This window comes from Pleurodeles waltl, chromosome 3_2 (genome assembly GCF_031143425.1).
Source record: "Pleurodeles waltl isolate 20211129_DDA chromosome 3_2, aPleWal1.hap1.20221129, whole genome shotgun sequence".
In the NCBI taxonomy this organism is placed as follows: Eukaryota; Metazoa; Chordata; class Amphibia; order Caudata; family Salamandridae; genus Pleurodeles; species Pleurodeles waltl.
Window position 1 is genome coordinate 178722463 of NC_090441.1, and position 14063 is coordinate 178736525.

Here is a 14063-nt window from a genome sequence, read left to right on the forward strand (position 1 = left end):
TTTAATGTTGACTGACAAGCTGCCAAGATATCTGTATTGAGTTTAGTTTGAGGTCAGTATACAGCAGCCACCTATGAGGTTTTTAAATCAAATTAGCTGCATGGTTCCATGTAGCCTGAATTATTACACTATTATGTGTTGTGGTATGCGGCACATGGACCAAATGAAGCTTATCCTGGAAGATGGCCAGCTGTCTCCAAAGTTACTTATTTTAATTGTCTTCCCTTCTGAATCTCTGGGCCTTTTTTACCTCCTTACATGCTGGGATGTGACCAACAAAGTTCACTTCTCTGTATTTGAGCTACAGTGCTCAGACTCCTCCTATTTGTCTGTTCTGATGATGATCCCATGATTCTTTTTAGGGATCGAACCGCCATGAACACATTGGGGGAACAGAATGGTGTATTGCTGTGATACCACTTAGTTGCATTTCAAAAGATTTATTTAGTCTATGTTGCATTTTGATTTACCCTGTTACCCCTTTTTGTATGAACACTTTTTTTATTTCACGATATTTCACTTGTTGGCAACCGGAGCACAGGGTGCTTCGTTATACTTGAGTATTTCAAACATGCATCAAAACGTTTTATATAATTCCATTTGGCGCAGATCATGTGTTATTATTTCACCTCAGTGACGAGTTGGCAATTTCTTTTGCCTAAACTATTTGATTTGCCCTGCAGATGAATAATTGCATCACATTAAATGATTATCCTCTCATTAATCACCCCACTGTTATTCCTTGTTTTGGTTACATGTTTACACACCTGGCTTCTGTTTGAATTAAGAGGCAGCTCCTGTTCTGATTACATTTCTTTCAGTTCCTGGCAGCAATCATTGAATATGATTTTTTTATTACTTATCACTTCAAAAATACAGAATACACATAGTGGTGCATATTGATCTGGGATGTGGTAACAAGGTGAACAAAGCAGACATCGGTAATAACGAAGCACGCCATTCCGTGCACATGTTTGTACTTATTTTAATTTTGTTTGTATAAATATCTGGAATAGTGTAACACTGCTACACTTTGGATGGGTTGGTGTATATGACATTGTTTGTTTCGAGCCTCAAAAGTCACAAAACGTGCCAGTCGAGGTAACCACACAGTATTAACTCCATTAAAGGCAAGTGTGCATAGAAAGTTGCCGCATCAATAGCAATAATTTACATGGGCAAGAGGAACCAGAGCTGACGTCATTTGCATTGGAGATGCCCCCATGCAAAATAGGTACAACTTATTGAAAATGTGCCTCGAAGGCTCTCTATCGGTGCATTCAACGCCCCACACTTAGCAACATAGTTCTGTCATATCCAAGTGCGCCTTGTGGATCTAATGCACGACAAACAGTGTTTGCACTTAGCGCGCATTGGGCAGATCGCCCACCTACACGTTTTCAGCTTGGGTCTCTGACTTATTCTGGTAATGGTTCAGAAAGACAGTAAAGACGTATACATCGTATATCTGAGTGAAAGGAAAGGGCATGGAACACAAATGCTTACTAATTGTTGCAGTATGAGGCACTTAGTGTACAATAATAGGAGATGATACATTAATTTAATTCTTTGATTGAAGCACAGCATTAGCCGGTACAATAGCAAGACCAGTCAAAGATGGCCGCACTGTTTGCACACTGATGCAGCGCTCATGATCTTGGCTTATTGCCAGGGCAATGTGCGGGAGACAGAGAGAGCCGGAGGCGGGGCAACAGATTTATGACAGAATACACATCCCTTGTTCACATTATTGCTAATGTGGAGACTAGTGACTGTATACTAGAACTGGATACTTATATTCAACAAAACCTTTGATGACAGTCCTTGCACGCCACTAATAATAATAGCAAATGAGAAACATGAATTTCAATACTCACATATACATGCCAACAGATCTGATTTAGGCGGGAAACTCTGATTTTTTAGGCCATAAACAGTTTTATTAGAGCAGATTCCTGCCTGACATTGCTTTGTTTCAATGAAAGTCTATGGGAACAATCAATATCCCGATTTATTTTTAAAATCTCCCCTTTTTCTGATTTTAGGCTATCGGGAGAGTGCGTATGCTTACGCCATCGCTGCTGCAGGTGTAGTCCATGCCGTGTCCAACGCCTGCTCCATGGGCAAGCTGAAGGCCTGTGGTTGCGATGAAAAGAGAAGAGGGGACGAAGAAGGGTTCCGGCTCAAGCTTCATCGGCTTCAGCTAGAGGCCATGAACAGGGGCAAGGGCATGGTACATGGTGTGCTAGAGCATATGCCCTCCGAAGTCCCGGGGCCGCAGGAGACTTGGGAGTGGGGTGGCTGCAGCCCAGATGTGGAGTATGGCGAGAGGTTTTCTAAAGACTTTCTGGACGCCAGGGAAATGTATCGAGACATCCATGCGAGAATGAGGCTCCACAACAACCGTGTCGGCAGGCAGGTGAGTGCGTCAACTTCTGCTCTGCACACAACTCTAATGGCAACTTCCGAGGTTCACATTTTGGAAATCATCATTTAATGCACAGAATTCCACATGATTTTACCTTTCTCAGGGTATTTCCCTAAAAAAATTGCAACAATTGCAGAGCTATGTAGATGACATCAAAACTGAAAATTCCAGTACTTGGGGAAAGTCCTGTTGGCCCAAAGACTGGATTTATCCTTTAAGCTCAGAATTAGAGAGTGAGTCAGTTTCAGTATCACATTCTCTGCTTTCTTTACATGGAAAACTCAATTCTTAAAAATATTCAATAACGATTTGCATAGCTTCTTAACAAACAAATAAATGTTTTTAATAATAATTTTACTTAGCGCCTACCGAAACCATTCTTTTTAATGTATAGTTTTTCGTTGTTTTTATCCTCATGGCTTATTTCATCCAAAAAGCCCAGATGGGCCAGATTTTACTGGCTTAATTTCATGGGATGAAAAATGCTATTTTGCCTATTTTTAATAATAATAATGCAATTCGGTATTTCCCACCCCTGGCAGTGAAGACCCCGATTTGAAAGTATGTGACTTTGTTGGTTTGCATCTAACTTTGCTTTTAATGTCTCTTACTTATACCCTCTTTCACTCTTCTCTACCACCACTGTACCCTGGTGTCCTCTGGGTTAAATAGGCATCCTGGTGCTCTAGAGCCCAATGTTATGGTTTAGAGAAGGTTCTGTGCACCACAGCTGTGGTTTTACTTCTGACATCGTTCTAAGCATGGAATGCAACCTTGGCTAAGAGGTCAGGCCCTGGTGAAGGTCACTTGAAAGTTATGTACCTCATCCCTCCAGCCCCCTTGTCCCATGCTGGAGGGGTTTCACCTGTGCAGGGTGTAGTAAGAAGCGTGTGATTTGCTGCTAGAAGGATGGTGCTCCAGGTCTGGCCACAGGTAAGAACACCGTTCTTCAAGTCCACAAAGGGTGATGGGAAGAATGCTTGTAATTTGTCTGACCACTAGCAGTCAGCCAGGCCGCATCCTAACCCATTCTTCTGTAGCTCACCATGCCATCTCAGTTTGGACTCACCTGCATGCAAACCAATCAGAAGAGTCCGTACCGAACCGCTAGGCCAGGTCTTACCCAACTTAAACAGAAGCAACCTAGGATCAGTTTCGCCCTGATAAGGTCATCAGCTGGTAATAGCTTGGTTCTAGTGGCACAGGATCCACGTCTGGGCATACCCATGACACTTAGGGCGGTACATCAAATACTCAAAAAGTGATGGGAGAAATGCTTGCAATTTCTATAACCACTGGCATTTGCTCGGGGTAGCACCCCAACCCATCGGTCTTCAGCCTTGACCCTATTCCTCATGGGAACAGTCCAGCCCGAACTGCCAGGTCCTCCCGAAACTGGATCCCAAGCAGCTTAAGACCAGTTTCACCCTGATGGGGGCTCATCGGCTAGGCATTTAGTGAACATTGCTGATGAGAACATAATTAGGGAGAACCTGGTCCTGGGTTGCTTGTGTTGCGGGTCAGGAAAGACCTAGCCTTGCAGTTTGGGATGCACTTTTCCCATGAGGAGCAGGGTCAAGGGTTTTTTACAAATGGCTGGGTCCAAACTGAGGTGGCATGATGAGCAAAAGAATAATGGGTTGGGATGTGGCTCGAGCGGTTGCCAGTGGTTAGATGTATTACAAGCATGCTCCCATCACCTTTTGTGTGCTTCAGGAATACAGTTAACTCAAGTTTCCCAGGCTCGTGCGAGTAGCTACCCCACTCCAGATATTTATTTTGCATTCTTGGCTTTGTACTCCTAATTTTAAAATATATTACAAGGAGTTAAAAGTAGGACAAAATTCAGAGTGCAAGGAAAAATACATGCACTGGTCAGACACTCACACATGGAACTTGGAAACTTGAGAGCTGTCAAAAGAATGAAGTCAAGGGCACACAGCACTGCATATTCTAGTGAAAAAAACAGAACCTCCGAACGCATTTCACATTCTCTTCTGTACTGACTCTGACCCAGCCCGCCCCGCCTGTCACGACATATCCCTCAAGCTCTTTCAATCCGTGTCTTAACAACACGTGGCCAGGTCAGGCTGTGAGGGAACTGTCGAACTTCAAGTCCCGAAATGCAACGGGTTGTTTGTAAAAAGGGAGGGCGGGGTGACGGTGCCACAGAGGACATGGGGGTACGGTCTCCCATCTCAGCACCCGCCCCCCGGGTCTCCAGACTCTGGCAGGTGATGTCTGACACCCAGCCCCCACCCCCCCCCAGGGCAGGAATGTGCTGGCTGCAGAGGGCCTCGGAATGCCCTCCGTTGCCCACCCTCCAGTTCTCACCAGTGCCGGGACTTGTTAAAAGAGCTAATTAGGGATGGTTGGGTGTCTGCAAACAGATGTTTCTCTCAGACGCGTTTTACAACTTCGAAAGAGGCAGAATCTCGGGATCAGCCCTGCCCTGTGTGACGCAGCACCAGCGTCAGACACGACCCTCCTATACACCTGTGTCTTTCTGTTCTCCCGGTATTACGACTCACATGTGCCCTCCAGTAACATATGATGCACTCCGGGTAGGCAGGCCTGATTTTGAGAACCTAGAAGTTAACACTGTCCCACATTCAGTCCGGTTTTGTTTGCATTATGGGACTTGTAGTCCTGTATTTATATACGTAAAAAACCCATAAGTACTAGAAAGCAAATGACCAAAAAACCTCAGGATTGTATAAACTCCGATTAGTGTTTCTGCAAGGGAGTGATGCCCAGGTGAGTATTCTCAGAGCACCTTTCCTGACTCAGGGTGTGCAGCATGGTGACTCTCCCTCTCCCACACTGCAGTGAGTCCCAGGGGCAGGTTGGTGATTCAGTGCATGCTCAGTCACTGCTCACCAATACCTGCTGTGCTATGACTCTTCAAGAACAGGACTCCGGGCCCTGACGTGAGGAAACACGCACTACACTACACTTGTGAGCATGCTCTACACATGCACCGCATTTGTCAGCACGCACTACACTCGTGAGCATGATGTACACCCGCACCACACTCATGAGCATGCACTACACTTGTGAGCATGCACTACACTCACATCACACTCATGAGCATGCACTACACTTGTGAGCCTGCACTACACTCACACCACACTTGTGAGCATGCACCACACGCATAAGCATGCTCTACACGTGCACCACACTCATGAGTATGCACCACACCTGTGAGCATGCTGTACACCCGCACCACACTCGTGAGCATGCAGTACTCTAGTGAGCATGCACTACACTAGTGAGCATGCTGTACTCTTGCACCACATTCATGAGCATGCACTACACTTGTGAGCACACTCTACACCAGCAGCACACATGTGAGCATGCTCTGCACTTGTGAGCAAGCTCAACACCCGTAGCACACTTGTGAGCCTGCACTACACTCACAGCACACTTGTGAGCATGTACCATACTCATGAGCATGCACTACACTTGTGAGCATGCTGTACACCCGCACCACACTTGTGAGCATGCTCTACACTTACACTACATTTATTAGCATGAACTACACTCGTGAGCATGCTCTACACTCGCACAATACTTGTGAGCATGTTCTACTTACACTACACTTGTGAGCATGCACTACACTGAAGAGCATGCACTACACTTGCACCACACTCGTGAGCCCACTGTACAGTCATGAGCATGCACTACATGTACACTACATTTGTGAGCATGCACTATACTCTGGAGCATGCACTACACTTGTACCACACTCATGAGCATGCTCTAAACTCATGAGCATGCATTGCACTTGTGAGCATGCACAACACTTGTGGTCATGCTTTGCACTTAAACTACACACGTGAGCATGTACTACACTCACGATTATGCACTACACTTGAACCATACTTGTGAGCATGTTCTACACACACTACACTTATGAGCATGCACTACACTTGAGACTATGCAGTAGACTCGCACCACACTCTTGAGCATGCTCTACACTTGTGAGCATGCTCTACTCTGCACCACACTCATGAGCATGCACTACACTCGTGAGCATGCACTACACCCGTGAGCATGCACTACACCTGTGAGCATGCTCTACACTTGCACCACACTCATGAGCATGCACTACACTCATGAGTATGCACTACACTCGTGAGCATGTTGTACACTTGCACCACACATGAGCATGCACTACACTTGTGAGCATGCTCTACACTTGCACCACACCCATGTGCATGCACTACACTTGTGAGCATGCTGTACACCCGTTGAGCATGCTCAACACTTACACTACATTCGAGCATGCATGCACTACAATTGCATTACACTTGTGAGCATGCACTACACTTGTGAGCATGCTCTACACTCGCACAATACTCTGGAGCATGTCGTACACACACTACACTCATGTCCATGCACCAAACTCACGAGCATGCACCACACTTGTGAGCATGCTCAACACACATGAGCACGCACTCCACTTACTCTACATTTCTGAGCATGCAATATACTCGTGATAGTGCAGTATTCTTGCACCACACTCATGAGAATGCTCTAAACTCACGAGCATGCACTGCATTCCTGAGCATGCGCTACACTCACCAGCATGCAGTACATTCACACCATACTCGAGAGCATGTTCTACACTCGTGATCCTGCACTACACTTACACTACATTTGTGAGCATGCACTACGCTCGCCAGCGTGCACCACACTCACACTACACTCGTGAGAATGCTCTACATTCGCGAACATGAACTACACTCGTGAGTATGCACTACACTCTTGTGCACACTCACTTACCCTCTCTGAACCACGAGGACATGTATCTACTTAACCCAGAAGTGTATGGACGCCGGGACAGCCCTTGCAAAACCGGATCTGTCTGGGGCAATTAGGACGCTGGACACCCTAGACTCTGTGTGCCTTCTGTCACATAGCTCCTAAAAGGTATCTGTGCTCTCCATCACACTCTCTGATTGGCTGGCATCAAACGTATGTTGCCCAAATTAGTAAGGCTCATATGTGCTCTCTTCATCAGCACTTCTCTGGGTGCTCTCAGATTCACATGACTCGTGTGCTGCTGAGCTCTCCTAACATCGGCTACATATGTGTGGGTGGGTGGGTGTGCGCGCGCGCGCAATCACATGCGAAAGACGCACGTGAGGGGATTCCCGCCCAAGGGAGCAAAAGGCGAGTTGAACTAGTGCCCTCCGCCGAAAACGAACCACGTGGAACATTTTAAATGCTCGTCTGTCTCTCACACTGACAGCCACCATCATCGGGCCTGGGGTACAAGCTAAACTCAGTCGCTTCAAGGCACTATGAAGAATCCTGATTACTGCCAAATCCCAGCTGTCCGTGTCCTCCTTGCCTTCACGGCTGCTGGCGAACACCCTTCACAGATCCAGGGGCGGGCCCCGTTTGAAACCCGCCCAGTGTTTGGAAATTGGGCAAAATGTTTATGGAAAAAATCTTTGGCTGGAGAATTTTTTTCATCAAATGTTTTTTCTTTGCCGGAAATGACCTACAGTTTACACACCTCGGGAGGATGGAACGTCGAGTTGGTCTACGGGGGATTTGATTTCTTGCACTGCAATACAAAACTGATATCAGCAGCTAGCATTTAACACCCCTAGCCATCTTTAAAATCTGCTCAAGTACTAAGATTCTATACATTTGTTAGATTATTTGTGATTTAAAAATCCCATCAACAATAGTGTATTGACGAACTTTTAACAACTCACCAAGCAAGAATGTGTTTCAGGAGAGAACACCACAACCAACATTTTTTTGTGGAAGACCAGTTGCACCAAAAAGTATTAGAGCAAAAAATATTACAAAAGCCTTATGTTGCCAGTTTCACTTGTCAACAAGTGCTTGCTAGCGTGACAAACTGCAATCTTCACAAGATGCAGATGGCCTAATTATAAATTATATATAATTTGAATACACCCATGCAGCACATAGGATGCTGTCGCCCTGCCACAGAAAATATATTCCTGGTATACTTAGAAAATTGTGTACCCGGCAGTCTGTGCAGACAAATGCCTGTGCCACAGAAGAAAGAACACACCTTGGCTCCGTAAAAAACACGGCATCAGACACTGTGTGTGGAGATAATACCAGGTTGAACAGCATGCCAAGAGATGCAATACTTGTGCCCGTAGACTCACAATCAGAACATCTGTGCCAAGGGAATAACACCAGAACTGGTGCCATCCCACCATGGTGGCCCCATTGCACAATATAGTGATACCAATAGATGGCCCTACTCACGCAATCCACAGTTTGCAGATAATGGGGTGCTTCTGCAGTACCGTGAGGGTGCTCTCCAGTATTCCTGGTTTCTACGTCATGTACCTGTGCCCCGAGCACCAGGTGGTGCCAGGCATGCCAGGCATGCTCCTATTGCATGTGTTGGGAGTCCCGCAAGATGTCCCAGGGACACCACAGGCCTGCTTCCTCAGGTCTGTCACTACTGTATGATCTGGGGGTCAAGCCCTCCTCCTACTAATGCTCCCGGTGTGGCCACCAGGGCCACTGGAATTATATGCCAGAGGAGGCCCAAGTCACACGGCAGAGGAGATTAAGTTATGAGTCAAGAAAAGGCAAATTATGTGGCATAATACAGCAAATTTTGTGATAGTATTACTTCACTATTTTGCCATTTTTAACACTTCTCAACACTGTCTGGGCATAGGTTGCACCTTAGCAGTACCAGTTAAATACCCAAATATAGAAATAAGCAACAGAAAAATGACCATTCAACCTTTGCCAAGGGCCTTCCACTGCGCAGCAATGCATGTTGCTGTGTTTTTAGTAACGTTTGAACTGTTCAAGATAGAAACACATTTTTTGGGGGTTAAAATCCACAGATTATGCAGCAGATGATGGATTATATGGCAAATGTGAGAAATACTTAATAATGCAAAAAAAAACTCTGCAACAACACAATCGCATAATTCCAGTGTCCCTGGGCCACGTTGGCTCCTGTTGGAGGGAGAGATGGCATACTTAGTCAAGAAACCATGGCTGTAGTCAGACATACATGATTCCTTTCCCACAGACTCACCCGTGACCATCTTCCCCAAAGAGCATACCTATACTGTATATTATTGCCCCGAATTTCTTAGGGCCACTGGCTTTAATCCGAAGTAGGCTCTATTCCTAATTCGTTAAGGGAAATGTTTTTCTCTGTTGAAAAACACCCTCCAGCAATCTAGACTTCACCTCCAGGCAGTGGCGTAGCGTGGGTTGTCAGCACCCGGGGCAAGGCAAGTAATTTGCGCCCCCTAACCCGTGGATTTTAGCACTCGCGAGTGCGAGCGCGCCCCCCCAGATGTTGCGCGCGGTGCGGCCGGCCCCCCCTGCACCCCCCACGCTACGCCACTGCCTCCAGGTTTATGGAGACAATGGTTGCCAGACACGTCCTTGCCTTGATGGGTTCCCACACCTATCTGGCTTCTCCCATTGACAACTTGGAGATGGTCATAGGCCCAGGTGGCCCTAGTGACAATACATTGTAATATATATCTATATATATTTACTTTTACAGTGGATCACAGTGGAGCAGTGCAGCAGATCTTGTAGACCTTCTGCATTTGAAATGGTGGATCCTTCACATGAACATGTTGCGGCATCCGTCAGCCCCCACTGGAGACACTGCTCATGGGCTCTAGGAGTCAGTGGCCACACTGGGCACATTTCTTTCCCTCGGAATCCATCTTTGCCAGTGGCTAATAAAGGGGTTGAGCTACCTCCTGCTGTGTCCAACACTGGGTACTATCTCTCGCTTGCATTAAGGCAGGGCGTGACCGCACCTGCCATCCTTATGCTGGAGATCCCCAAGTCCAGGTGCAGCTGACCCCTTGATCCATGTGTTGGTATGCCCAGGCTACCAGCAGGTTTAATAAACGTTAGGGTGCTGCCAACACCATCTTAACACTGCCCAGGTAGAAGCCATATGGTTCGGTCTCAGGTCAAGAACATGGCTTGAACTTCGAATGAAAGATCTTATGCTTATTTTGGACGAAATGCATTAGTCTGTAAATAATAGTTAGGAACCTTGATACCCATAATGACGTAGACGGATCCACACCCCTAAACTGCAATGTTTTTGCGGAAATTGGAAAATGTGATTGGGAGTGGTAGAGACAGTTTTCCACAAAGCTGTCACAATTTCATCTAAGCACACCCAGAAGCGGCTACCAAACAGCGTGCCTTCTCGGTGTGATGGTGACTTTCAGTCAGTCCTAGTTTTTCAACCACTCACCCGAAGCATATTTGGAAATATAAATATTTATTTAGTTACGTGTGCATATATTGATGTATTTTGGAATCATATAGAGCATTGCAAGCTCCTATCAGTCATTTTGGATTGTTGAAAGTCTTGAGGATGCAATGTCAGCTCTGGTCACTAGTAAAGGCCACTAGAGGCCGACTGGAGAGGCTAGACCTTGTCAGATGGTCTTCAGTTGTGACACCTTTACTGTCTGAAGCTCAATTGACATCCAATTTAAATAGGCTTTTAATTCTGTATAGTGTAGTTCTGCTGCAAGGTTTCGGTTGATTGTGTTCCACACTCTTTGTGTCAGCTTCCGAATTAAATCTATTTGAAGAATTGGATTGGATTGGAGTGGACTGGATTGGATTGGAATGTATTGTATTGTATTGTATTGAATTGAATTGGATTGGGATGGATTGGACTGAAATGGAATGGGATTGGAGTGGACTAGATTGAATTAGAATTTGTTGGATTGGAATGGATTGGATTAGATTGGAATGGAATGCATTGAAGTGGATTGTATTTGTAGAGTCGACAAATACCCCGGGGCAGCCTAGCACAAGAGACTCAAACCAATGGAGTGGAATCAGTTTTGAGAAAGCCAGGTCTTGATTGTTTCTGCTCTTGACATAGTCTGGCAGCAAACTAATGGAAACAGGAAGAATGTTCCAGGATTTAGCAGCAAGGTGTGAATGAGATATATCCCTTATCTGCTAAGGTGGCTTCTGGGAACTGACACCACACAAAGAGACGAAGATCGTTGATGACGGAAAAGGGTGTAGCTTATGAACTTCTGTCTGTTGTAAGAGGGAAAACGAGGTGTCTTTTTGTGGTTGTACCATTGTGAGTGCTGGTGCTGCTTTATAGGGTCACAAGTCGGGATGTTTAACTGAAGTGTTTCTACACCTTGAAGGTGACTGATGAGAAAGCATCACAGGCCAAGTAGAAGGGAGGTGGCGTAGTCCAGAGGAGAGGAAACTAAAGATTGCCCCGCAGTTTTCCAGGTAGGAAGGGTACAAACTTTCATCAGGGATACAGAATATAGAAACAGGTGGTAGCTATCTTAGTGACTTGCTGAAAAGGTGAGTTTGCTCTTGAAAACAACACCTAGATTCCTGCAGTATGAACTGGGCGGCTGGGGTAAGAGCTGCGTTCCATCGGCCAACAAAGAGGAGACCAAAAGGAGTGTTGATTACAAAAGAGCTGGACCTTAGTTTTCTCACCATTCATTTTAAGGTATTTTAGATGCAGCAAGTCCGCAACCGAGATCATACAGTTACGGAAGGTGTCTTACGTGACAGAGATGCCGTGAAAGATGCAAACAATCTATGTGTCATCTGCATAAGAGGTCATACTCAGTCCTTAAGATCTGACCATGTAGGCTAGCCCGTTCGACTAGATTAGGGCTTAATCAGGAGCTTTTTGGGACCCCACATTTGAGAGGAAACTTTCATGGCTGGAAAGGTGGATAAATAACTGCCCAGGTTCTGTCTCTCAGAAAAGACTGAAGCCGTTTCAGAGTTACCTGGCGAATACTACGATCTATGCATCTAGTAATTAAGACTGTGTGGAAGACTGTGTCTAAAGCCGGCAAGAGGTCCACTAGGACCAAGGCAGCAGAATCACCTTGGTCCAAGATGCCTCGGTCTGATACCACCCATGGTGGCTCGCCGGACTGTATCAGTCCCATGAGCTGGTCTGAATTCAAACTGAGAGCTGGCCAAGAGTTTGTGAGTCTCTAAATATTCAGATAACTGAGTATTAACACCTTTCTGCAGGATTTTAACTGGTAGAGGGAGCAAAGAGACCAAGTGAAAATGAGATGGAAGAGCATGACCAGCGGTAGGTTTTTTTAGTCGTGAAATGACCAATGCCTTCTTCCAAGAGCTGGAGTCAGTGATCTTTGGGGGTTTGAAGAGCAGTCACTGAGCTGGGTGCCTGTTGACGTTAGGGGTCTAATGTGTGCACGTTTAGGGCTATTCCTCAAGTAGACTTTTTCGACAGTGAATCCATCCCAACTTCCACCGGGACTCAATGAAGCACTTTCAGAAGTGGCCTGAGGTGGTCTTGTTTACGTAGGCTCAGAAACATTCTGACTCCCTGGATTTGCAGCTTTTAGAGCCTGCCGATGTGTTCATTTGGAAGCCCTGAGATGACATTTTAGTGATGAAGGCACGTCATGACTGACGTTCTTGCGAGCTCAGCAGTGATTGGTTTGGAGAAGATGTAGAACTTTAGGAAGACAAGATAACTGCATACTGACCTCCTTTACCACTACAGTGACTAGGGACATCAAAGGTGGTCTCAAGTTTTTTTTTTCTTGACGGGGTCGCTGGGGGTGTTCCTGGCACTGAGTCACATAAGGGGTAGAAAATGTGTCCTGCTCATCACCAGGATTTCTGATGCTGTCCCTTTCACGACGAGGGAACTATCCCATGGAACTGAGCATAGGTTGATATCTAGATGATTAACAAGGTTATTTTGCAGAGTAATACAGTCGTGGCTGCTACCAGAAAAGGTTGGGGTGGGGGCAGTTAAATAAAAAGAATAATAATTATAAACTTACCTGCCCTTCTGGGATGAGCCCTCCGCTCCAGCTGCCTCATTTGTCTCCCCAGCCAATCACAGCCCTTCTTTCATGCTGTTGCACAGCATGAAAGGGCTGCTGTGATTGGCCTGAGTAGGCCGAAATGCCGCTCAGTGGGAGAGTGGGGCACTGCACTTGGTCTCCACTGGGCTGTAAAATACAGTTGGGTGGATAGTTTCTAAGTCCGCGTACCACTCCACCACCACTTGACGACGCTGAGGAGGCTGGCCCTGCTCCTCCCTATGAATGCGGCAAAAAAGGGATAGTAACATACTTTCATTATCCCTTTATTTTTCTGCTTTTCGTCAGTGGGGCGACGCTCCTGCGCCGTGGCGGAGGAGCGCTCCTGGCGTAATATAAGAACAGGACTGGGTCGATAAGCCCAAATATCCTTAATGCTGATGGCCGAACTGTCGAGACAGCAAGTCAATATCATGACCCGGGCTCACCGGGCGTCATTGGTTAATGAAGCTTCCCGAGACCTAAGGATGCGGCGCTGGGGATACTAAATGCATCCAAGCTCTAAAGCTCGCAGTTCAGTCCATCCAGGCAGCAGCAAGTCAGTATCATGACCTGTGCACACCGGGCCGCCATTGCTTAATGGAGCATCTGACTCTTCCCGAGACCTAAGGATGCGGCGCTGGGGATACTAAATGCATCTAAGCTCCAAAGCCTCCAGCTCAGTCCATCCAGGCAGCAGTGTTCAGACAGCTAAAGGGAACTGTTTTTGATATTTTCTATCAGACCTAATTTCACACGCTGGTCCCCGACTCGAG

General features: G+C 46.2%; 1 protein-coding gene across 1 annotated transcript in view; it reads left to right on the top strand.

Moving 5' to 3' along the window:
* The window catches only part of WNT10A (Wnt family member 10A), a 104388-nt gene that overhangs the window by 70772 nt on the left and 19553 nt on the right, over positions 1 to 14063 (top strand). The window contains exon 3 of the mRNA XM_069227123.1: positions 2046 to 2419. Within this exon, the coding sequence (XP_069083224.1) occupies positions 2046 to 2419 (374 nt within the window). The remainder of the gene's footprint in view (positions 1 to 2045; positions 2420 to 14063) is intronic.